The 27103-nt window shown below is 42.8% G+C and overlaps 1 protein-coding gene and 1 pseudogene across 2 annotated transcripts in view; both read left to right on the top strand.

Moving 5' to 3' along the window:
- Positions 1-14767, top strand: part of GNG2 (G protein subunit gamma 2) — a 113241-nt gene extending 98474 nt beyond the window's left edge. For both annotated transcript variants that reach the window (XM_010341080.3, XM_074393932.1), the window contains one exon: positions 11563-14767. In XM_010341080.3, coding sequence (XP_010339382.1) covers positions 11563-11691 — 129 coding nt within the window. In that variant the 3' untranslated portion in view covers positions 11692-14767. The remainder of the gene's footprint in view (positions 1-11562) is intronic.
- A 7244-nt stretch (positions 14768-22011) lies between these two features.
- LOC101044526 (actin, cytoplasmic 1 pseudogene) lies at positions 22012-23708 on the top strand (annotated as a pseudogene).
- The last annotated feature ends 3395 nt before the right edge of the window (positions 23709-27103 follow it).

Raw genomic sequence — 27103 nt, 5'->3', positions numbered from 1 at the left:
CCTCACTTGAATTACACATTAATTATCCAAAGAAAAATAAACCCTGTCTTTAAAGTTGCCAATTGGCCAGCGGGGGTGGCTCATGCCTGCAATCCCAGCAATTTGGGAGGCTGAGGCAGGCAGATCCCCTGAGATCAGGAGTTCGAGAGCAGCCTGGCCAACATGGCGAAACCCCGTCTCTACTAAAAATAAATAAATAAATAAATAAAGTAGCAAACAGCTTTTGAACTGGTAAAAGAGCTTTCTAGATAAATATCAGACCAACCTTGTTTGAAAATATTATGATCTCTTCCCAGCGATTAGTCAGTTTCTTTTGTCTTGCCCACATTGCCAGGCCTGTATATGCTCTGTTATAATAACATGCTGTGAAGCAGAAAGAGATATATATGTGTTGATCTCTGCCCCCAGTTCCTGACAGAGCTCCCAAAACCTTTGTAAATAGCGATGCTAAGACCATCTTTTGTTCTCATATTTGCTCTTTGACCCTGATCGCTAAGACGTATGTCATTTCTTGGGTAATAAGAGTATATTTTGTTCCCATGAGGTGATTCTTCGTGAGCTTCTAAATAAGCTAATAATCTGTCATGCCTACATGACAAACCCTCCATAAAAATCCCAAAAGAACAGTGTTTGGAGCCACACACCGTGGCTCACACCTATAACCGCAGCACTTTGGGAGGCTGAGGCAGGATGATAGCTTGAAGCCAGGCACTTGAGGCCTGCCTGAGCAACAAAGTGAGACCCCATCTCTACAAAAAAATTTAAAAATTAGCTGGGCATGGTGGTGTGTACCTGTAATCTTAGCTAATTGGGAGGCCGAGGCAGGAGGATCACTTGATTCCAGGAGTTTGAGGCTGCGGTAAGCTATGTTCATGCCAGTGTACTCCAGCCTAGGCAACAGAGGGAGACCCTGTCTCTTAAAAATAAAAAATCAACCAGAGTTCAGAGAGTTTCCAGGTTGGTGAACATGCTGGGAGAGTGGTGTACCCCAACTCCAAGGGGATACAAGCTCCTACACTCGGGACCCTTCCAAACCTCACTCTATGTATCTCTTTCTCTAGCTCTTCATTTATAACCTTTAAAATATCCTTTGCAATAAGTTGGAAATAGTAAGTAAACTGTTTACTTGGGTTCTGTAAGCTGCTCTAGCAAATTATCTGACCTGAAGAGGTAGTCATGGGAGCCTCTGATTTGTAGCCAAGTCAGACAGAAGTTGTGAGTAACCTGGGGGCCTAAAACTTGTTATTGGCATTCGAAATGGGGGACAGTCTTGTTAGACTAAGCTCTTAACCTGTGGGATCTGTTTCTATCTCCATATAGATAGTATCGGATTTGAATTAAATTGTAGGATGCCCAGGTGGGACAGAGAATTGCTTGGTGTGGGGAAACCCACACATCTGGTATCAGAAAAGAGGCATGTAGAGTGGTGTTAAGTATAAAGTAGGAGGAAATAGTTTGATTGTTTTGCTGTATACACTTCTCATTTCAAGTCTCCATCCAGTGTAATCTTTGAAATCCTTTTAAGCAACAAATTAAAGTCAAGTCAACCTTAGATGGCTCCATGAATGGAGGCAGTCCAACTGAAGATGTAATTTTATGACTGATACCCTTAATGCACAGGCAATTTCCCATGTGTATAGTCAATGACAACCTGTCTGTGCTTATTTCTTTGCCTGATGGCTTGCAAGCATTTTGCAACATCAGTTTTAAGATGTGTCTCAATTTCAGATGTGATGAAGATGGATTCTGTCTCTACCTTCCGTTTAAATTTGGGGATCTGGTTTTTATCCCTGCTGACAACTGCTTCCTCTTGGCACTGTCAAGGAGTCTTCCAAGAGTAATTCTCCTGGTTTTTTGGAGCCTAAAATCATAGTCCAGTAGCCTTTATTGAAGCTGTCTAGAGACCCCCCTCCCTTTACTTCCTGGTTCTCCGTTCCAGTCTGGTTTGGTGAGGATGCTGGATAGCAAGGTTTCAGCACTTGCTAATCTACGGAGATCCTTGCTGTGATCAAAAGTGAAGTCCTTCACCTGTCCAGTAGATCCCATCCCCTAAACCAAGAAAACTGTTCCAGCAGTTTATTCTTCCACCTCCTGCCTATCCTGCATCATCAGTTTTTGATTCTCTACCTCATTTCCATTATCATACAAAGTATTATTTTGCCATCTTAAATAAAATTTGTTTTTTTCTCGATTCTTCCACTTTCCCTTCCAGCACCTGCCTTGTTTGTTGACTTTTTTTTGTTTTTTTTTTGTAGTATAACATCAAAAAAATTATCTATACCCACCATCTTTAATTTCTCTTTTCCTTTTCTTTTGCAAAGTCATTTTTATTCTGGAAATAATCTCAAAGTTACAGAAGAGTTATAAGTATGGTGCAGAGAATTTTGTTTTCTCCTGACCCAGTTGAGAATAAGTTGCCAAAGCTGTCCTGTCACCTCTGAATACTGTAATGTGCATTTTCTACAAGTAAGGACATTCTTCTACATAGTCATAATGCAATGATCAGAATCAGGAAATTAACATTGATTCATTACTACCTTCTAATCCTGAGATCCCATGTAAGTATGCAAATCGTCTCAGTAATGTCCCTTTTAGCAAGAGGACCCAGGTCAGAATCATGTGTTGCATCTCGTTGTCCTGTCTGCCACAGTTCTTTAGACTTCCTTGACCTCCATGACCTTGACATTTTTGGAGATTATATGCCATTTATTTTTTAGAATGTCATTCAGTTTGGGTTTGTCAGATAATTATCTATAATTAAATTCAGAACTTTAGGATTAATATCATAGAACTAATGGAGTATTCATTTCATTTCTATTGGTGGGACATTATCTCAAATTGCCACTGATGAGTAATGTTAACTTTCATTACCTGTCTAATGTGGTTTTTTCCAGATTTCTCCACATAAAGCTATTTGTTTTCTTTTTGTAGTTAAAAAGTATTTGGAGTTTGGGAAGGAATTTCCTCTTTTATTCAGAGGTTTACATTCTGCTACTATCATCATGTATTTTGATGTTTCAATTGGCACAGATTGAAAGTGGTTACTGTGTCCTTTTCACATGCCTCCATCATGCTTTGAGTATTTTCTTAGTTTTTGGCATAGGAAGATGTTCTAGGCTTCCCCTGGTTTTCCCTGCCCCGGTCCTGGAATCATCCTTTTCTCTGAAGAGTGCTGGTTCCTGGTTCCTTTGAGAATGGTATTTAGATACCAAGATCTAGATGCCAAATGTGCTCAGTGCTGAAGTATTGCTGCCTCCCAGGACCTCTCAGTCAGTGGATAGAGCCAGAGAATACAGTCATACAGCCGCTCTCTCCCTCTCTCTCTCTCTCTCTCTCTCTCTCTCTCTCTCTCTCTCTCTCTCTCTCCTCTCTCTCTCTCCCCACCTCTCCCCCACCACCCCTTCATTTATTTTTCTTTCTATACCTGTATGTATCTATATATGTAACCATAAGTTCACATCACCACCACCAATTTCTATCCTACATTGCAGGGTTCATTCCAGTTTTCTACTTTCTATATTTGTAACTCCGTTTGGCTGCACTGAGATACCTGGCTTCCCTTATCCTTGTTTGGTCACTCTCTTGTAGGGAACCAAGCTTCCACATCATGGCCTCCTCTCTCCACGTGGATGCCTTGCACATTATTCGGGCTTCTATATTCCTTAGCAGACTGGACCCTGCATAGATGCTCTTCTTATCCTACTTCAGCTCTGACATCCCGCCATGAATCCCTGACGTAGTGGAGAAGCCTAACTTACTTGGTCGCACCTAATAGTTTTAAGATTGTATTGTTCGGGAAGAAGAAGGAGAAGAAGGCCTATTTACTCTTAAACCCATTCCAATGAGGCTTTCACACCCACCATTCCATGGGAGCTTCTCTCATCAAGATCACCAATGACTCCAGACTGCTAACTCTAATAGTTATCAGTTTTTATCTTACTCAGTGTCATGGTAGCATTTGACTCATTATTACTCATTATGACTTGAAACACTTTCTTTATTTTCCTCTTGGTACTTCTCACTGTCACAGGCTACTCCTTATAATTCTCCTCTGGTTTGTCTCAGGCTCTCCAACTTATTACATTTAAGTGTCCTAGGGTTCGTTTGTTGCTCATCTCTACTTTCTTGGTGATTTTGTTAGTTTCCAAGACTTCATTTACCATCTCTGTGACCTCAAGTCTCAAATTTATAGCTCTAGCCCAATTATCTGTTTTAAACTCCAGCATCATACATCTCACTAATAGACATTTCAATTTCAATCTGTCTAAAACTGCATTCTTGATCTTCACCCCCAAAAGTCTCCTGTCATAGCCCTACCCAGCTCAACTGATGGCAAGTTTATTTTTTCCTTTGCTTGGTCCAAACACTTAGAGTTATTCTTAATTTTCCTTTTTTTAAATTCATACTTTGTGTCTAATCCATTAGAAAATCCTGGTGATTCCATATTCAAATGCTATTTATCCAAAATTAGACCACTTTGTACCATCTCTGCTACTACTACTCTATTCTGAGTCCCTGTTGCCTTTCACTTTGATTAAAACAGTAGCCTTCAGGGTGGCCTCTGCTTCCACTTAACTCCCATAGAGTACTGTTCTCAACACAGCATTCCAAGTGCTTCTTTATAGTGTAAGTCAATGGTCAATATTTATTGTATTGTACCTTCCATTTTATAAGTTTCTACCCAAAGATTGATAACATTCTTAATTAAGCCTAACTATTGCAACCTATTCCCTAGACCCTTACACACTGCCACCAACACACTCTCTCAATCCCCTTTACCCTGATCTACTTTTCATTTTCTTATAAAACTTACTACCTTCCAGCATCCTCTATATACCCATTATGTTTCGTTGCCTATTCTCACCATTCTCCCACTCAAATACTATATAAGCAATTTGATTATGCTGTGCACTGGTGTAATTTGATTTATGTTTCTTCATTTGGGGTTTCTTGAGTTACTCGAACCTGTGGATTTGTAATTTTCATTAAACTTGGAAAATTTTCAGCCCTAATATCTTCAGATACTTTTTCTTCTTTGTCTTTCACTCCCCATATCTCTCTGCTCCTTCAGGGCCTCCAATTATATGTGTAGTTGTCTCCTGTCTCAATGTGTTTTGTTCATTTTTTTCAGTCTACTTTCTCTCTCTGCTTCATTTTGGATAGTTTCTACTGCTGTCTTCAAGTTCGCTAATCTTTCTTCTGCAGTGGTTAATCTGCTAATTCTATTCATTGTATTTTTCATATCAGATATTATATTTTTCATCTCTACATATTTGATATATGCCTTTTTATGTCTTCCATATGTCTTTTTATCATGTGTTGATTTATTCTACCTTCTAGATCATGTGGACAGTATTAACAATTGTTATTTTAACAATATTTGTATCTATAATGTTATCATCAGTGTCAATCCTAGATACTTTTTCTTGGGACTAACTTTTCTCTTCATTACAGGAGACTTTTTTTCCTGCTTATTTGTATGCCTGGTAATTTTTTATTGGATTCTAGACATTGCATATTTTATCTTGTGATATATTGGAATTTTATGTTTCTTTAAATATTGGGAGGTTTCATTCTGGGCTACAGCTAAGTTACTTGAAAACATTTTTATCTATTCAAGGCTTACTTTTCAACTTTGATAGGTGGGTCCGCAACATTTAACCTGGGGCTACATGGCACCGCTAATGAAGTAATAACCTTGTTAGGACTCTACTCAATGTCTTGTGTGCTAGGAAGTCTTTCTACTCTGGCCCTATGTGATCTCCAGGATTATTTTACTTGCTCCTTCCTGGTATTCTTTGCTTAGCTTCAAGTGGTTTTCTCCTATGCATGTGCCAATCAGTATTCAGCTAAACACTCAAGATGAATCCTCCAAAGGCCTCAAGATCTTTCTCTCCCCCAGTGTAATTCTATGTTCTCTGCTATTCTCTCCTCAACTCAGGGAGATTGCTGAGCTCTGTCTGGGTACTCCCTCCCTGTGAGGTGGCAGGTAGTAAGCTGCAGCAACTGTAGACTGTATCTTATCTCCTTCTTTCAGGGATCATTCCTCTGCACGGCCTGCTGTCTAACAGTTAAAAATTATTTCTTCATATATTCTTCCCCATTTTTAATTTGAGGAAGGAGAGTTTAGTTGGCTCCTGTTACTCCATCATAGTCAGAATTGGAACTATAGAATGCTATATAAGCTCTACAGGGATAGACGTCTTTGTCTGTTTTGTTCCCTGATTATTGCAAGTATCCAGACTACACCTGGCATATTAGATGCTCAGTAAATGTTCATTGCATGAAATATCTGTTGAAGAAGATTATGTTTGAGAACTCCTTCTGCAGTTACTATGAGTGTTGAATATGTGTCAGGCACTGATTATACAGTGGTAAATAACACAGATGTGTTTCCTGCCTTCTTGAAGCCCAGACCCTAAAGGGAAAGCAAATGTTAAAAAGCAAATAAACAGTGTTCATAATTACAAATTGTGATAGCAATTTATAATTTTCTGTGAAAAAAAAGAATGTGAGAAAGTACTCTCAGAGAAAATAATGAGGAAAGTCACTGTGGATGAGGTGATCCGTGAAGGTTCTGCACAGAGGTAGTATGTTCTAGGATACTAAATATGTGACGCTTTGAGGCAAAAATGAACTTGGAGTTTTGGAAAGTAATGGAGATGTGTGGGAGGGAAGAATGCCACAACATGAAATTGGAGAGAGGGGCTGGCCCAAAACATGGACTACCACAGGCTGTTTTACGAAGTTTTGGTTTTCTACAAATTACAATGAGAAGTTATTCAAGGTTTTAAACAAGGGAATGATAGGAATCCATTCATATTTTTTAAATATCTTTCTAGCAACAGTCTGGAAAATACTACTCCTGCATAGTTATGAACACAGGAAGTCGTTTAAAACTGAGATAATTGAAGATTTTTGTGCCATCGGTTCATTTGGCTGTCTGCTCAAGACTGTGGTCTCCTTCTCAGAATCATGATTTTAAATTACAAAAGAGACTAATTATATTGACATGAGGGCCATTAGAATATTTTTATAAAACATTTTAAAGAACATTCATTAAAATATTTAAAATATCAATATTTAAAAATACATGTGATGTAGTTGTACATAGGTACTCCATTGTTAGCTGATTATGTAGGATCTAACAGGTCTATAATCGTAAGGTGGATGAACATAAATGCAATGTTGAGGGGTCTGCAATGAATATAATGTGATTGACATTATCTGGTTTCGTCAGTGACCAAGTCACGTGTACTGCTAGGGCTACTGCAGCGTATTGTCTATACTTATAATGAGAGGAAATGCTAAATTTCCATTTGACGTTAGTGAAAATTAAAGATGTAAATTGTGTCTATTATTTGAAGTTCACATACCACTCCCTGAATTCTATCTGTGGACCCCTTGGGTAATCCAGATTAATTGCTTTTTATTTACAAAGTTATTTTAGTAATTGCAGAGAGAGAAGACTGCAGTATGAACTGGGGTAGCTGCAAGAGAGCTAACAGGAAGGGCACCAAACTTGAGATGTCTTTGGAGGAAGAATCGATAGGACAGAAGGGGAGAGATCTTCTAGAGTTATTGGGATATCTTCATGGAAGAAGTAGGCACAGGAATGTAAAAGCAGCTGTGTGTAAAATGTTAGCAGGGATTGTCGGAAAGCAGAAAGGTCTGCTAGGCACACTATTGCTGTGACTCATGATAAGGCAAGCGACAAGGAAGACAGCCACAGGTTAGAAAAGAGGAATGTGCATGAAGATTAAGTCAGGGACACTGAGACTCACAACTCAGTAGCTCAGGAGCTGTGGGACCTGGGGCAAACACTTAATGAAGCCTCCACTTCACATATTTAACATGAGAATGATAGTAGCTTGTGACCCCGTAATGTTGTTGTAAGGATTAAATAAGATACCACATGTAAAGTGGTTAGCACAGCTCTGACATATAGCAAGAGCTGATAAATATTAACAGTTATTCTAATTACTGCTGGGATTCTGACACTCTGTTGGACCATTGCCCACAGGAGATTGCGATCTTGTTGAGGAAACAAGATAAAACACATAATATATTTTAAGAAGGAAACCATTCAGAATCAAACGTTCAACTATAAAGATAGGAGCAACTCTAAGTTATTAAATTTTCGTAGTATAGCACTTCCTGTATCCTAAAAAGCTTCTGAAAATTCATGCTACATAGTCGCATGTGAGTGTTGCTAATGATTAGGAATGAACGGTGCCGGTTCTTTTCGTAACAAATAGTATTAGAGATCACTGATTGTCTCTGCTGCCTCACGGCTAAGCTCCTGTTTGGTGTAACAATAACTATTGCTCAGACAAGAAGAAAGAACGAAGAAAAAAGGTGATCTTAATTCAGTCTGAAAGTCTGTCCTTTGTTTTCATTTAGGGGAGCTAAGACATAAACAGGCTGTTTCCTTTCAGTTTGTCATGGAAGCACATCATAAAGAACTTCAATTTCAACCTTTGGAACTGGGCCCACATTGGAGTAGTTTATATGCAGATGGCTGTGGCTTAATGGCAACACATTAGGGTGCAAGTTCTTTTTCTGCCGTGTGCTTTGCTGTATGATATTGAACAACTTATATAACCTGCTGAGCCTCAATTTTTCATCTCTAAAAAGAGGATAATAATTCTTACCTCAGGATTATTGTGAAGATCAAAAGAGGAAATTTAATTCAATATCTGGAGCAACGTAGGTACACAATAAAAATATTTTTATAGGCACTGTAATATCTATTCAAGAGTGAGACTGATTTTTACACACATATCATGTATTGGGTTGACTAGTGCCCCCTAAAATTTATGCTCACCTGAATCTTAGTATGTGACCTTACTTGGAAAGAGGGTATTTGTAGATGTAATCACATTAAGAGGAAACATACCGGATTAGGGTAACCCTAACTGGTGAGATGGGAAATTTGGAAACACAGAGAAGATAATGCCATATAAAGACAGAGACATTCAGGAGAGAATTCCATGTGAAAATAAGAGACAGAGATTGGAGTGATATGTCTACAAGCCAAGGGACATCAAAGATTGCCAGCAACCACCAGACACTAGGAGAGAAGCATGGAACAGATTCTCGCTCAGAGCCTCCAGAAGGGACAAACCATGCCGATGCCTTGATTTCAAACTGCTAGTCTCCAACAGAGTAAGTTTCTTTTATGTCACCCAGTTTGTGATGACTTGTTCAAGACAGCCTGAGGAAACAAATACGCAAAGTGATGCCTGTACCTCTTTGTGTCAATCAGAGTTGGCTAGATGTCACAGTAGTATCAGAAGGTCCCCTACCCTTCATTTTTAGGTGTTTGTAACAGTGCAAGCTCACTTCTCACTCCTACCACATGTCAATCATAAATCAGCTGCCAGGCCAAGGCTTTCATAGTAGTACAGTGGTGTTGCTTTCATGTCAGCTTCACCAGGGACACTGGCAGACGGAGCAGCCTCTGTCTGGAATGTTGCCTTTGTCTGTTCTGTGGCAGAGGGAATAGAGAGTTCAAAAATTCAAGGGTTTATGGGATTAGAAGAGGAAACTGATTCTCCTACCCAATCAGTAAATCATAAAGTTGAAGTAGCCTTAAGTAACAAAGGCCAGGTGTGGTGGCTCACACCAGTAATCCCAGGACTCTCAGAAGGTGAGGCAGGAGGATGGCTTGAGTTCAGGCATTCAAGACCACCAGCCTAGGCAACATCACAAGAAAATTTTTGAAAAGCCAGCCAAGCATGGTAGCATGCACCTGTAGGCCCAGCTACTCAAGAGCCTGAGGCAGGAGTAACAAAGATTTAATCAACTCAGCCCTGGGACAAGAAGCAAATCAGGGGTGTGGCCACTATGCCATTTGTTAAAACCTCTGCATCAATTAAGAGGGTTCCTTATAAATTATTTTAGTTGGACAAAGTGGCAGAGAGGAAGGGACATGGCAAACTATTCATCGGCTCTTAAAGCTTCTGCCCATAAGCAATCCACATGAATTTGGCTTACATCTCACTGGCCAGTGCAAGCTCGTGTTACTGGATAAGTTTGATGTTGTCATGTGGGCATGTATGTCCCACTTGTAGGGAGGGGCAGTGAACATCTGAATTAATAATATAACTCACCCCAATCTTACTTTAGCTTATCCTTTCAGTAGTTGCTTTGAAATCCTTTCAGTAGTTGCTTGAAAGGCTTTCATAGTAGTATAGTTGTGTTGCTTTCACATGGAAATGTGTTATATAATATAATAAATTTGACCCCCCAAATGGCATTCCCCAGGTTGATCATTTACCTAGTCCCCAGATGTAGCCATAGATGACTTTTAGTTTATTTCCTGAAACTAAATCCAGCTTCTCAAGTAGTAAAAATTTCCTCTGGTGAAGATAGTCAAAGGAAGGTACTATAGGGAACTCCTAACAAGTAGCTACAAATAGTTGCAAGAAATGACAGCATCTGGCCAGGCATGGTGGCTCACACCTGTAATCCCAGCACTTTGGGAAGCTGAGGCCGGCAGTTCAGAAGGTCAGAAGTTTGAGACCAGCCAAACCAACGCAGTGAAACTCCGTCTCTACTAAAAATACAAAAATTAGCTAGGCATGGTGGCGCACACCTGTAATTCCAGCTACTCAGGAGGCTGAGGCAGAAGAATTACTTGAACCCAGGAGGCAGAGGTTGCAGCAGTGAGCTGAGATCACACCATTGCACTCCAGCCTGGGCAACAAGAGTAAAACTCCATCTAAAAAAAAAAAAAAAAAGACAGCATCACCAGGCACAGCATGAGTACAAGATGATAATAATGGCTAGCCTGTGTGGAAAATTTGCTATGCGCCAGACACCACATGATTTATACAGATTATTTCATTTAATTCTTGTGACCAGGGCTGAGACTAGGGTAGAACAATGAGATATTGGGGCAGAAAAGTGAAGGAGGGCCAGGTGTGGTGGCTGATGCCTATAATCCCAGCGCTTTCGGAGGCCAAGGCAGGTGAATCCCTTGGGGCCAGGAGTTTGAGACCAGCCTGGTCAACATGGCGAAACACCATCTCTACCAAAAGTACAGAAAATTAGCCAGGCACCATGGCACACACCTGTAGTCTCAGCCACTAGGATGGCTGAGGCAAGAGAGTCACTGGAACCCAGGAGGCAGAGGTTACAGTGAGCTGAGATTGAACCACTGCACTCCAGCCTGGCAACAGAGCAAGACTCCATCTAAAAAAAAAAAAAAAAAAAAAAAATGAAGAAGAAGGAGACAGCCACTCATGGGGCTGTGCAAGCGCCAGGTTGACATCCGCATGCCCCTGCTAGCAAGTGCCTCCTTCACTTTTGCACACTAAGTGCCTCACTCACCTTACCCTAGTCCCAGACTTGCTGGCAACAATCCTGTGAGGTTGGTGTCATCAGCTTTCACCTTTGCAGATGAGGAAGCAGAGGCTTTTAGAGGCTGAGTATCTTGCATCACTTTCACAAAGCGATGGAGCAAAGATCTGATGCCAGGACATTGGGCTCCAAAGTCTTGGGTCTTGACTGACTGTGTCAGACTCTAGTGTTGGTTGTTTCTGTCTCCCTCTCCAGGTGTCCAAGGCAGCTGCAGATTTGATGGCCTACTGTGAAGCGCATGCCAAGGAAGACCCCCTCCTGACCCCTGTTCCGGCTTCAGAAAACCCGTTTAGGGAGAAGAAGTTTTTCTGTGCCATCCTTTAAGTCTTCAAGAGGAGCCTGAAGAGCCTCCGAGCTCCTGGGACATTGATAAAGAGTTTTTAGCAAAGTGGGCACCTTTCTAGTCCACGGCATTTGAAGAGAGCGAGGAGAACCATCCTGGAAACTCCAGGCTATGCATGTTTAAAGATCTGGTCCCTTTTATGAGAATGCAAGCCGATCCACATCCTGAGTTAAGAGATCTGATTCTGCCGAACTGCCTGGAGGAGGGGAATATATAAAAATACAATTGGTGTCACTTCTTTTCTGCTATCCCCCAATCCCCCCCTCCCCAAAATCCTCATGTTTCTGCTTCATATTTTAAAAATAACAATTAAAACAGACAGCTGTACTGAGGTAAGAGAAGTATGACCTTTTTGGAATGAATATTGTCTTTAGAATACCCTTTGATAAGCTGAGCTGTCCCGTGTAGCCGCAATTTGGTTTAATGGCATTGATGTGTAGTCATTGTGCCTTTCTTTTTCCTGTGTTCTTCCCCTCTATTCCTCCTTCCACCCCTCCCCATTAGAGTAGTGTGGAGATAAGGCTGGACTTGTCTATCAGATTGAACTCCAAGAATGATCACACAAAATGTTTAGGGAAATGTTCCCCGTGGCGTACCCTCATGGTAACAACGACAAAAAATGCCGGTTGTCTGTGTTCTCTTTTCACTATTTCTAACACGTGTACATGATAGCTTTGATTCTGCAAGTAAAAGTAAATCATGTGTTGTGACTGGTGCTTTCATACCTTTGTGACAATTTTTGAGTAATACTGCATGAAACTGTCCCTATGTTACATCCATTCAGAAGTTTTGTTGTTTTACTCTAAAGCAGGGAAAGGAAATGAGAAGGAAAAACCCTGGGGAGGAAAGAAAAATCTCAGTATTTTGAAAACTGAGATTACTTCAGAGCCTTAGCCACGCCTAAAATACCTCCTAGTTAATAGTGGTATAAATGCCTCTTCAATATGTTTTCCGGAGTCCAAAGCATTTTGGTTTATCCAGGATCCAGGGCAGCACAGCTGTCACCAAGCAGGAGCGTTAAGGATTCGCCATGAGTTGGGAAGTGCTTTTGCCATGAGTATGATCAAGTGCCCTCTTTCCCTGAATCATGGACATTCTAGATTAGAAGAACATTTTTTGTGTTCTTAGCAAGGAAACCATGGGCCTCCTTTGTTCGGGTATCAGAAGAATCACAGCCCTAGAGAAAGTGACCATTCTCAGAACTCCGGCTGCTCGCCCTCCGGGTAGAAGGACCCCAAGTCGCCACCCTCTGGGCGGCAGGTGTGGTCCCCACAGTCAGCCTACCAGGAAGAGTTCTGGCTCTTTAGTCCACTGAGATGGTCTTGGTTTCTTGCTTATCCAACTTTTAAATAGAATCTTTGTTTTTCTTCTCCGTCTTGTTTGTTAGAGTCTCTGGGTCTTTATTTACAACTTCCTTGCAACTAGAGCACTCCTTTCCCAAGACACAGTAGTGAGAGTAATTTTTCATTGTAGCTGTAGTCTCCATCAGTAACGGCAAGCCCTGGACGCCTTGATCACCTTTTTCTGTGTCATTTTCAGTCAAAGAGGGCCTCTCTTACATCTTGTTTGCTTTCAAATCCCAAAATACCTTCTCTATCTCCCAATTAATTTTATTCTCCTCTGTTTCTTCTCTATTCTCTTTCTCCTGTTGAAAAGAAAAGCATGAAAAAGGAAGAAAAAAGATTTGGTATGCCAAGGACAGACTTTGAAACAGACTAGGTAAATGTTTTCCTTAGCTCCTTCATGGGCATGCTGCTGAAAGATAAATACATCCAATTAAAGCTTAGGCTGAGGTGGGGGTGGGGGAGAAGATACTGAAACATTTGTGAAATGTGTGAATGCACTTCTGTAACCAGATGCTTCTGTTCTTCTGTTCAAATTGTGGGGAGTTTGTTACAGTCAGGATGCCCATGAGGATTTAGGAGTAAAAAAAAAAACCCTAGCCGAGTATTTATTAAACTACAGCATTGTACAATTAGCTTAGCAACTCTGTGGAATCAGCTGAAACATATCACATTTTTTAAATGGGCCAGAAAAATGAATTGAATATATGGTCACATGAAAACAACCATGAATGAATAAAGCACTCTTTGGCCCAGATGATTTCCACTATTTGCAGCATTTCTTTTTCTTAGAAGGACTCTTTATATTTCCATGTAAATCTAGATCTTTGGAGTAATTAAGAGGGAATTACAATTTCTAGGGAGCATTTTAAGGAAAATGTTTTGGCTGTTTCATAATTTTATGTCTTACAGTATGGAATTCTAATACCAAAATCTTTATATGAGTTTTGGCTTCTTGGTATTTGTACTTATTCAGGGGAAAAAGTCTTTTGATTACTTATGCCTCTAAAGAGCTTAATTTGTTTAGAAATTCAACAGTCATTTTCACCAGCATAATTTTCTCTTTAGGGCTAACCAATAGGAAAAGTCAGCTTAATTATTTAAGGCCCTCATTTCTACATATAATATATTCGATAGTAATGAAAATCTGCCATGGAATTAACTAAGTAGTAACAATAAACTTCATATTTAGAATGCAAAGTCTATACAGAACAAAACCATCTTACATCATCCTCAATATTAACTCCAGTTTAAAAACTGTTATTTTTTAAAAATTTGAAACCAAATACTGTTTAAATCAGAAGATGCAAATAAATACTTTGATCTGTGCCTGATTTTGCTAATACTATTCGAAGGAGATTGCCTACCAAGGACAAATTCAACAATAAATTTAAAAATCAAACAACAATTTCTCCATACACTCATAGTCACATACGGAATTTTGAGAAAATAAAGCATGCTGTCTTTAGGAATTTTTATACTTTTTCTTCCTAAATATTTGCTTCTAGCTGCTCCTGGCAATGATGAATTGTTACATATGCATTAATGTTTGCAGCCCAAAAGTTGTTCACATCTTTCCTATGTAAAATCTATGGAGTGTGTGTTTCAAAGAGAAATACAGAAATGTTAAAGCAGGAAAACCTGAATGTGATGTGCACATTTTCATCCCACATGGACAATGTATGTGTTTTAATAAATGGAATTTTCAGATTCATTTCATACGCAGTCAATTTCATTGTGAAGGCCTGTGGACCAGCTCACTCATGGATTCCATGGCTAATTTGAAAAGGATCCAGTGGTACAATTGGATAGGGAAAAAGGAATCCATTGATTTTCTTTAGGATTGTGTTAATAGAGAGGTCCTGAAGAAGAAAAAACTTGACACTCTGAAAGCATTTCTTACAGAGTCTGTACATACTGGGTAAAGCCCTTGGGGACAGAGAAAGGTAGGGGCTGTGAGGAGAGTCCTGGGCCCTGATAGGGTGGACTGTGCAGACAGAGGAGCCATATTTACACTTTGGCTTGATGCAGATATGCCACAGTGGGTTTTTTCCCTTATGAAAAATAAAAACTAAACAACAGAAGTGCTGTTCTCTGTAGCTGTCCATGATTTAAAAGGAGCACAGGAGAAGCTAAGTCCTTAGAGCTCCAGAGGCAGCAGCTCCTTGGAGATCTTCTTAGTCAAGAAAGACTCCTGAATGTCCCTCAGATTATGCCAGTGAGTAATAGACCCTGTTAGTAAAGAAGGAGACACTGGATCTCCTGGGACTTGTGCCAGCAACAGCAGCATCTGTAAACCACGGAGGCAGGGGACCACTTGGAGTTTGCACACTAGTGCATCGCTGCCATCAGTGTTTCTCAAACCGTGGTCCATGGACCACTTCCTTCAGAATTATTAATACCTGGAATGCCTCTTTACAGGGCAGATCCTGAGCTCCCCATGAACTCAGAATCTCTGGCAGTGACTCAAGAATATGCATTCCGTTGCATGCTATGGACTGAGGACCCTACAGTATTTATGACAGCGAGCTTTTCATACTGCCAAAGGAAAGGCACAAACAACTCATTAATATTCTCGCTATTCTTCCCACAGCCCCCAGAAGTGGCTGCATAGGCATGAACATGTAACTGAAGGGTGAGAATCTAGCCAGCAAAACTAGACATGCCACACTGAGGAAGACGCTGCTCGGCTTTGACTCTGCTCCTGTTTTGTTGTGCCCCTGTGGGAGCACTGCCTCCAGTTCTCATTCTTTAATAAGCTGGTCACATTGTAGACAGCACTTACAATGACAGAGGGAATTGGAGCTGGGTCAGCTCCAATCCACAAATTGCAAATAATTTGCCAAGGGAAATCCCTTTCCCTTCGGTTCTGCCCCAAATCTACATTTTCTTCTATTTAGAACCAGGAGACTCAGGCAGAATTTATTTTAATGAAGAAGGCCGTGGGCTCCTGGGCTTTTCCTTGTGAGAACTACTGCCGTTTCTCCCTGGAAGACATAAGAAAAGCCAGGAGGGGGGTGTCGCATCTCCACCATGAAGCAACAGAAAGACGGTGCCAGGGGAGCTCAGTTCACACTGTGCTCATGCATTAGCATGCTATAGAGAACCAGAACTAGGCCCCAGCGCTCCCATGCGACCTCGGGCAAGTCCTTTAACCTCTCCTGCTGTACAGTGGAGACAAGAATACCTGATTCATTTATCTCACAAAATGGTCAAAACAAAGGAGGCTGGGTGCCATGCTCACACCTGTAATCCCAGCACTTTGGGAGGCTGAGGCAGGTGGATCACTTGAGGTCAGAAAGTGAAGACCACCCTGACCAACATGGTGAAACCCCATCTCTACTAAAAATACAAAAATTGGCCGAGTGTAGTGGTGGGCACCTGTAATCCCAGCTACTTGGTAGGCTGAGGCACGATAATTGCTTGAATCTGGGAGGCAGAGGTTGCAGTGAGCCAAGATCATGCCACTGCAGTCCAGTCCCGGTGACAGAGCAAGATTCCATCTCAAAAATAAAAAATAAAACGAAAGAGGTAAAGGGGCATTATAAAGGCAGAGGTGGTAAAGAACCATTAAACTCTACTTGACAGCAACCTTCAAAGAGAGGAAACTGCTAGATAGCTCCTGCTCACCTGTTAACTCGCCTCCTTTCTCTCTAGCCCCCGAACGCCCTGGTTGAGACCCTCAGTGCCTCATGTCTGAATTCCCGCCACACCAGCCAGTATGGCCATTCTGATGCTCATCCCCTCCCACTTTCAGCCACCCCAGTTGACCCTGAGTATTCGTTAATCAGGACTTCTTTGGTTGCAAGTGACAGAAACCTGTGCTCCAAAATAGGTCCCACTTCAAGCTCACTGCAACCTCCGCCTCCTGGGTTCAAGTGATTCTCCTGCCTCAGCCTCCGGAGTAGCTGGGATTACAGGTGCCCACCACCATGCCTGGCTAATTTTTGCACTTTTAGTAGAGACAGAGTTTTGCCGTGTTGGCCAGGCTGGTCTCGAACTCCTGATCTCAGGTGATCTGCCCACTTCAGCCTCCCAAAGTGCTGGGATTATAGGCATGAGCCACTGCACCCAGCCGAGAATCTTGCCTCTAGGGTAATGTAACCTTTAGGAAGTAGAAAACACTGGGTGAGTGGGTTTCTCTTTAATCTTTCTCTCATTTTAGGGCAGCTAAGAATGAAGCTCTCCCCTGCAAAGGGGTCAGCAGTTGGCTCTGCGCACAGAACAATGGGCCAAAGCTGAGTGGAGGTTATCACCGCTCCTCCTCCAATCTGTGCTGGCTCCATGTCTTCACAACATCATGGGGACATTATCTTCAGCCAGCAGTCCTTTCGCCTTGGTGATATCACCATGCTCCAACCTAGAAGTCAGATTTCGTGGGCTTCAGGCCCAGGGGCTGGAGGAAATACGTTGCTGGCTGCATCACCTTAATTTAGCCCTGGGGGAAGGGGCCTTTCCACTGTCTCTGGGAACACTATCTCTGATTCTCCTTCCCTGTGTCTGCATTTGGCTATTTACTTTCAGGTATAAGTTAACTAGAACTTTTAATAAAATTAAAAATTCAGTTCATTAGCTGAAGTAGCCATGTTTTGAGTGCCCAATGGCCACATGCAGCTGGTGGCTATTGTTTTGGACAACGCAGATCCAGAGCAGTGCCACAACCGTGGAAGGTTCTGTTGGACAGGGCCGCTCTAGCATCATAGTTAGCGACCATTTTCCATCACAAACAACTGGCACAATATACCTTCTTTTTGAGCCCAAATTTTGAGAAAATATCAAAAAGTGTAAGAAAGTAAAAGTAGTATAATGACCCGTAACAATGACAACGATTGGCCGTTGGTCACGGGAAATCATTGGTCATGGGAAATCATACAGGCTGTAGCATAGAAGAGATAGGCTGCAGATTATATGTTATTCTTGGAGTCGTCTAAGTCATATATTCACCCATTTCTCTGACTCACGAACATACCATGATAATAACCATAATGATCATAACAGCAGCTGCAACAATGAAGTGAACGTTTACTAAGTACTTACCTTTGAGCAAAGCACAATGCTAGACATTTTATAGACAGCCCTTCATCTAACTTTCACAAGAACTGTAGGACATGGATATTATTTATCTCCTGTAGCAGACAGCTTTGTGCCTCATGACACATCCACGATCCACTGCTGATTTCAGCCACAGCTGCCGTGAAGAGGTCTCTGAAAGCTCATTTTCCCCAGTGAAAATGGGTGCTCTGGGGCAATTCTCAACTAATGAGGGATGAGTCTGGAGAAATGTCTCAGGCCTCCACCCTTTCAAAGAGACATCTTTGGATGCATTTTACATGGTTTCTCTGCATCCCTAAGAGGATGCTCAACCCTCAATCAGTCACAACAGTAACCAGCTCAATAATATGCCATATTGCTTTTTCCTACTTAAATCGGCCTCATTTTCTCTCTTCCTGCATTTCTTCTTTCCGGGATCACCCTCAACATGATCTTTAATAAATAAACTACCTGCATCCAGGTCCTTGGCGCAGGCTCTGCTTTGGGAGGAACTCAAACTAGCTTGCCCCTACTTCATAGATGAGGAACGTAGGGTTTAGAACAGTTGACATTTCTCTAAATTCTCATCGCCATGAAGTGGCAGATCAAGGACACAAACCTAGGTTTCTCCCGATTCCAAAGATTTAACGCTTAACTATGATCTTCTAGTGTAAATCAGAATGTAAGTACATAAGAAGGAGGTGATAACAAAAACTCTGAATCTGTTCTTATTTATAGAATAAATGGATCATTTATACGCTTCAAATCTCTGAGTTAGTTCTCTAAAATGAAGAAATCAATGAGCTCGTGTCAATATTTACCTTTTCTTCACAGTGGTCATTTGATACCTAGAAAGTATCAGCAGTAGCTTCCAGGTTCATCTTGCACTGAAAATATTTCCTGATATCAAGGGGGCTGTGCAAGGAAGAATGGGAAGAGTGATTCTAACAGGGAAGGCGCAGAGTGTTGATGCTTTTCTTCAGGACTTTCAGGAGGAAAAACTCTCTTCCTTTCCTGACTACTCATCTAATAATTATTGCTTCTTTGTCATCTCAGAGCCCAGTGACCATCCAAGGGTCAGAAGCGGGGTCATCTGAGTAAGAGTGGAAGCTTCCAGAGGGTTCAGTCTCCAAGCCAGGATTTAAGAAAAAGATCAAGGAGGAATTTCAGGACAAAGGCCCTTGCAAATGTAGTTTCGAGGATTCGCTCCGAGCTTCTTTGGGAAAAAAGAATGGGGCTGTTTCTTTCCCCCACTGTCACTCCATTTCCTGTCCCCACTCGAGCTTGTAACACAGAATCCCAGCACAGATCAGCAGATGCTGCTACACACACACACACACACACACACACACACACACACACTTGCGTATGGCACGCACAAGGAAAGGCTGTTCCAGAATGCTAGGGAAAGCCAACTGTCACTCCAAGAAGGGACGAGCATGATGTACTGGCACACTCACCATATAAAATCACTACTCCCACCTCTACGTCACCTTGGTTTACTTTATAACATCAGTTCTCAAGGAGCATTCTAATGTCTCGTGAGGGTCCTTGAGACCCTTATAGGGGATCTACAAGGTCAGAACTATTTTCATAATATTATGTTGATGTTATTTGTCTTTTCTGTTCACCTTCTTTCATGAACGTAATTGGAGATTTTAGAGGCTACGTATTGACATCACAACAGATTTAATGCAAATGCACTGGCTTCTTTCACAAAGGAGGAGACAAAGCAGTTGAGTATCTACTAGACATGATTCAGCTGCATGTCTAAAACAAGAATTCTTTTGCATTGCCATCAGTCATCTATAATTTACAGTTACAAAATACTTCAAAGGCAAGGAAAGCACTGAGCTCCCACAGAGATAACTCGGAGCGAAGTGCTGAGGTTCATGCCTGTAGTCCCAGCTACTCAGGAGGCTTAGGCAGGAAGATCAGGCTGAGGTGGGAGGATCGTTTGAGCTCAGTTCGGCCAAGGAAATATAGTAAGACCCTGTTTCTAAAAACAAAAAAGAGAAAGAAAAGAATTAGATAACTTGGAAGAGTAACACTCTAAACAGTGCATTATTTTCTATTGAAGTACGGGTTTTTCCTTACAGCTGAGAACCCCCCACTCAGGTACCAGGCACTGAGCTAAGCTAAGTAATTCAGAAAAAAGAAGAACTTAGTTTGTATCCTGCTCTCCAAGGCCTTACAATCCATTCCTATTATGTCCTATCACTATCACTGAAGAGCGCCTCTGTTCTCACAGAAAGAAATGGCATTTCTTAGGGTTTATCTCTATCTGTTAGGTAATAAAAACTAACATCAACTTAGTGCCTACTGTGTTTCAGGCTCTCAACACCCTCCATAAAGCCCTATCAGATAATAATATCCCCTCACTTACAGTAGAGGAAACAGAAGCTAGAGAGTTAAGTCACATGCCAAAAAGCTCAACCGGTAAGGTTCTTAAGGGGCTCAAACCTCAGTAGATCCAGCTCCACCTTCACTCTCTCCCTTAATCTGGTGCCAATCCAGCAAAGGGACTCCTTGGCAAGAAATGCATGATGTAGTTAGTATTCACACCAGAAAGAGCAATTGTGTTGACCCTTGAGAATCATGAGTTTTTATTAACCCCCTTAACCGAGTCAGAATTTTTAACAGCACTTTGCTTAGCAATAGACATGGTAGGTCCTGAAAGAGATGTTTTGGTTCCTTTCTTGAGGAACCTTTCTTTCTTGAGGTGAATAACTATTTCTGGATGGTCTAGGAAGAAGAATCACAAAGATATTCTCTCAGAGAGACACGCATATGACAGATGGAGTTTAGAAGTTGGGCTGAGGGTTGGCTCGGAGCAGGAATTGGCAAACCACAGCCTATGGGCCAAATCTGGCTGGTTTTTAGATGGCCTATGAGTTAAAAATGGTTTTGCTGTTTTAATGATGAAAAATTGTTTAAAAAATATTTTCGTGACATGAAAATTACATGAAATTTAAATTTCAGTGTCTATAAATTTTCATTAGACTGCAGCCACACCCACTAGTTTCATGTTTTCTGTGCCTGCTTTTAAGCTACAAGGTTCACGTCCCAAGACAGCTTCCTAAAACAGATTTGGAAACCAGGATGATGTTACAATTGGTCAGAGCAAAAATTTAAAAAGACACATTTAAAGATCAGGAATAATGAAATGGATTTGCAAAGTGGATGAAAAACAGGCTTCCTTACCAAAGGGGAGACAAGTCGGTTGAGCTTCCACTAGACCGAATTTAGTTGCACGTCTAAAACAAGCTTCTGTTGCATTGCTATCAGTTATCTACAATGTACAGTCACAAAATAGCTCAAAGGCAAGGAAAGGCACTGAGCTCCACAGACGAATAATCAGATAACTTTGAGCCAAGTGTGATGGCACATGCCTGTAGTCCCAGCTACTGGGGCAAATAGTTCTTCTATTTGCAAGATTGTCATAGAAACTGTATGCCCTACAAAAGGGAAAATATCTGTTATCTGACTCTCTGCAGAAAAAGTTTGCCAATTCTGGCTTAGAGTGACTTTTGCTTCAGAATAATTTCTCAGGAACCCCAGAGTGAGTAGTTCAGAAGGACTTCAAGATGGCATGTCCTATATGCCACAGTGCTCAGAATGACTGGAGGAAATTTTGTTATTTTAGGAGATTTGGTAAGAACGCCAAACCCCACTAGAGGCTTAAAATCCGAGCCTGAATATCACTTTGGGAAGGTCCTCGGCTGAGTTTCCCGCAGTTGGCACCGCTATCACTCTATGGCTGTTGTGGTTCGTGTCCTGTGGAAGTTCACTTGCCTTTACCATTAATTACAATAATTACAGCTAAGTGGTGCCTCCTGTGTGGGAATTTGCCATCCCTGACAGAAGACTCTTGCCAGTCGTTCTTATTTCTCAAGAGCACCCTCTGCTGGTCAGTTCTCAGATGGCGCCACATCATCGCGTTTTCGTCTGCAGATACTCTAGATACTCTTTGCAGTCAGAAGCCGAAGGTTATTTTGATCTAGCTTAGAGAACTAAGTATTTTAGCTATTGTCTCCATGGCTGTTCGAATTTTCAAGCACATGGGCATTAACATCTCAAGATGTGGAACTTCTTTACTGTAGACGACGGTGAAAGAACAAAACTCCCTTTGAATGCAAAGTAACAATCCCCTAGGTGAGCAGGAAAGGCATAGGTAAGCATTCCCTTGCTGCACGCTGGCTCCCCAAATTACTTGATAATAAGGCAAAGCTGAGTGCATGGTTTCCACCATAAGGAAGTCTCAATAGAAGAAGAGCAGGGTCTTATTTATGAAAATTCTGACGCTTACGGCAGATCTTTTAATGTGGGAGAGGGAGGTCTGATTAGGATAAGGATTGTGGGCCGTGGAGACCGCGTGCGACCCGCGAGCACAGAGCCTCGTCCTTGCCGCTCCGCCCCGGTTCACACCTGCCGCCAGTTCACCATGGCTGATGATATCGCCGCACTCGTTGTCAACAAGGGCTCCGGCATTTGCAAGGATGGCTTCGCGGGCGATGACGCTCCCCGGGCCATCTTCCCCTCTATCGTGGGGCGTTCCAGGCACCAGGGCATGATGGTGGGCATGGGTCAGAAGGATTCCTATGTGGGTGACGAGGCCCAGAGCAAGAGCGGCATCCTGACCCTGAAGTACCCCATCGAGCTCAGCATTGTCACCAACTGGAACGACATGGAGAAGATTTGGCACCACACCTTCTGCAATGAGCTGCGTGTGGCTCCTGAGGAGCACCCCCTGCTACTTACTGAGGCACCCCCTGAACCCCAAGGCCAACCGCGAGAAGATGACCCAGCTCACATTTGAGACCTTCAACGCCCCAGCCATGTACGTGGCCATCCAGGCCGTGCTGTCCTTGTACGCCTCTGGCCGTACCACTGGCATCGTGACGGACTCTGGTGACGAGGTCACCCACACTGTGCCCATACAAGGGGTATGCCATCCCCATACCATCCTGTGTGTGTCTGCACCTAGCTGGCTGGGACCTGACTGACTACCTCATGAAGATCCTCACCGAGCGCGGCTACCGCTTCACCACCAAGGCTGAGCGGGAAATCACACGTGACATCAAGGAGAAGCTGTGCTATGTCGCCCTGGACTTCCAGCAGGAGATGGCCGCAGCGGCCTCCAGCTCCTCCCTGGAGAAGAGCTATGAGCTGCCCGTCGGCCAGGTCATCAGTATCGCACCGAGCGGTTCCGCTGCCCTGAGGCACTCTTCCAGCCTTCTTTCCTGGGCATGGAATCTTGTGGCATCCACGAAACTACCTTCAACTCCGTCATGAAATGTGAGGTGGACATCAGCAAAGACCTGTACGCCCACACAGTGTTGTCTGGCGGTACCACCATGTACCCTGGCATCGCCGACAGGATGCAGAAGGAGATCACAGCCCTGGCGCCCAGCACGATGAAGATCAAGATCTGTTGCTCCTCCCCAGCGCAAGTACTCCGTGTGGGTCGGCGGCTCCATCCTGGCCTCGCTGTCCAGCTTCCAGCACATGTGGATCAGCAAGCAGGAGTAAGAGGAGTCTGGCCCCTCCATCATGCACCGCAAATGCTTCCTGACAGACTGTGATTTAGTTGCGTTACACCCTTTCAGACAAAATTTAGTTGCTTTACACCCTAACTTGCGCAGAAAACAAGGTAAGATTGGCATGGCTTTGTTTTTGTATTTTGTTTTGGTGTTTTTTTTTTTTTTTTTTTTTTGGCTTGACTCGGAATTTAAAAACTGGAACAGTGAAGATGACAGCAGTCGGTTAGAGTAAACATCCCCCAAAGTTCTACAATCTGGCCAAGGACTTGATTGTACATTGTTCTTTTTTAAAAGTCATTCCAAATATTGTGAGATGCATTGTTACAGGAAGTCCCTCGCCGTCCCAAAAGCCACCCGACTTCTCTCTAAGGAGAATGGCCCAGTCCTCTCCCAAGACCACACTGAAGAGGTAACAGCATTGCTTTTGTTGTAAATTATTTAATGAAAAAAATTTTTAAATTTCACCTTAATTTTTTTTATTTCGTTTCATTTTGAAAGGTTTTAGCCTCTGTGGCTACCCCTTTTGTGTCCCTCAACTGGAGATGCATGAAGGCTTTTGGTGTCCCTGGGAGTGGGTGGAGGCAGGCAGGGCTTACCTGTACACTGACTGGAGACCAGTTGAATAAAGTGCACACCTTAAACATGAAAAAATAAAAGAATAGGATTGTGACATAATCATTTAGGATTGGTGAACGCAGCAAGGGGATGCGAATCTAGGAATGCCAACTGTTGATGGCTTGAGACTTGCCAGGAAGTTCTTCCATGAAGCATAAAGATTTACAACTTGGCTTTTCCAGGGCTAGAGTCTCTGGACTAGTAAGTTGTGGTCCTGAAGGTGATGGGATAATAAATGGCTGGGTAGGGTTTTCAGCCTCATAGGATGGTGACTGTCATCTAGGAGGCCCAGTGTGAAGAATGTGAGCATAGCCATTGCCCCGGTGACTTAGGACAAAATGTTGGGCCTGCTCTGGGCTTCCAGCTTTGTTAGGGGTGACTGGAAGTGTGTTTATACCTCTTTCAGTGTGCTTGGACATGGGAACTCTGTAGTTATAAGGTACCCTACTAGGAAAAGGGTTGATCTTTCTAGGCGGCAATTCTGGTTTGACATGAGCATCTGTGTTAGACTGGAAGGGGCCAAGGTGAATGAGAGACAGACAGGTCCTGCCCCTACTGGGGAGGAGCTCTGCAGAGGCCCACATTAGAAAGCTGCAGAAGGTGCACAGTGGACCGTGCCCAGGCTTGGTTGGATGTGGAGAAAAGTCAGGGAAACCTGCCTATGGTTGATGTCAAAACTGAGATTCAAAGGGTGATGGGAACTCCCTAGGCTGGGAAAGGATCAAGGGAAATGCAAGAGAACCAGGTTTATTGTGGAGGGTGAGGTGTTAAGTTTCGGCCACATTGGCTGTGAGGTGCAGAGAATGCGGCTGCCCCAGAAATGCAAAATTGGAGCTTCTCTGAGGGGTGGGGATTGAACAAGTGGGTTTAGGCTTCACTGTCAGGGAGAAAGAGAAAGGCATGGAAAATCCCTGGAAAAGCTAAAATCACGAAAGGAAAGAGTATAAATCAAGAGTAGAGACAGACACCACCTGGGGCAAACCCTGATGCTTATGCTGCAGGATCAGTGGTTGAAGAAGGCTGGCCAGCTTCAACCTTCCTATGCCTCTCCCTCCAGGGCCAGAGGTTGTCAGAGGAGCCAGAAAACTATCTTGGGACATGAGCCTGTCCCAACATCTCAAGGCCACTTGCCCAGTGGAGAGGGCCATGGACAACACGAGGTATGTGCTTGGGAAAAGAACTCCCCCACCTCACAGGGTGGGACCAAGGAGGACAGAGAAGGTAATTAGTTTTTGTGGAACAGAAAATTTGGCCTATTTCTTACTCAATTTAGTCAACTCAATGCCTGAAAGGTTGGGAAACAGGAGTGGGAAAGAAATTGTTCCAAATGAAGGCTGCCTCTCGGGGGATCCTGCTGTGCAGGCTGCAGGAAAAGCAGAGGTGTGCCGGGGCTGTTGCCCAGGTCTCAGGGGTTGAGCAGAAACAAATGAATGGTCCTGAAGGGAGGCAGGGCAGAGCAGCGGCCCCAGACCGGGCCCAAGTTAGGAATTCATGTGCAGAAGAGGTTAGCACAAGGAAACCCACGACATTCTCTGTGACAGCTGTTCTCAATCTTGAGCACATCAGAGTCAGCCGTAGGGCTTGTTAAAACACAGACTGCTGGCCCAGCCCTCAGGTTTCAGATTTAGTAAGTCTGGGCTGGGGCTGGAGAATGTGCAGTTCTAACGAGTCCCCCGGTGATGCCTTTGCTGCCAATCCAGGGACCAGCATTGAAAACTGTTGGTCCATGAGATCTGCAAAAGGGGTTGCTATGTTTTGAACATCCTCTAGAAGTTCATGTGTCGAAAACATGGTCTCCAATGCTGCAGTGCAGAGAGGTGGGTCCATGTTTGCTATCTTTTAGGTAGGCTGATGAGGCTGAGCTGCCAGCTTCACAGGCCACACTGTGGCAGAGGATCAGTGTCCCCTGGGCTCCTGAGGCCATGGAGTTCTTGTCACTTGGATGACGTGGGAGCAGTGAGATTTTCCTGTATAACTAAGAGCAGCATAACCCTGACACAGAGAATCTGTAAACCTGTGTACCAACAACCAAAGAGTGGACAGAGATGAGAATGGCCCAGGGGATGCCAGTGTGGGTCGGCAAGGACATGGAAGTGCTCTGCTAACTATCACCCATTCCTTGGAGAGCCCCCAAATTTAGATGCAACCCTTGAAAAAGGAGATCATAATGGATTCATCCCAAATTGACAATGATTTAACTTCTAAATTATGCAAAGAAGTTCAAAGCGGAAATTAGGTTCACATGTGTGGTCTGTTTTGTATCAGTTTCTTCAGCAATGGCTGGAATGAACCACCTAGGCGAGACTTTACTTCCCAGGATGCTATCAGACACTGCCCATCTCCGGGAGATCCATACTTTTTTAAAAACCAAATTCCAACTCTTTTCCAACTGTGAGGAAATGGTGTGAAAATGGCAGCAGCTTTAGAAACATACTGCACTGAGCTCTAAAGTCTAAGGCTGCCAGAAAGTTGGGCTCATTGGGGAAATAGCTCAAACCCTCATTAACAATCTAAATTATTTATTCCTTACCTAGTCATTAGTGGGACCAATGAGGTCAGGTCCCAGGTTCCACCAGTGCCACCAGGGAAACTCTACATGATTACAGCTGGAAAGGGAAGGATGAGCGAGATTTCTTTTCCCTGGCATTTGCTAACACCCACACCCAGCACTGAATATTAGCTACCGAGCACTAAATTCCCAGGAGGCTGCTGCTCTTATTCGCCAAAGCTAAAGTAGGAATGACCCAGCAAACATGAAAAGTAAAGAGAAACGAAGTATTCAAGTAGAAATGGGTATAAAGAGCACAATTTTTCCCTTTATTATCGAACCTCAATAGAGTAGCACATTTATGATATTTTCC

The sequence above is a fragment of the Saimiri boliviensis genome, chromosome 2 (genome assembly GCF_048565385.1).
Source record: "Saimiri boliviensis isolate mSaiBol1 chromosome 2, mSaiBol1.pri, whole genome shotgun sequence".
In the NCBI taxonomy this organism is placed as follows: domain Eukaryota; kingdom Metazoa; phylum Chordata; class Mammalia; order Primates; family Cebidae; genus Saimiri; species Saimiri boliviensis.
Note: the sequence above shows the minus strand (reverse complement) of the source record. Positions and strands in the feature narration are given on the sequence as shown.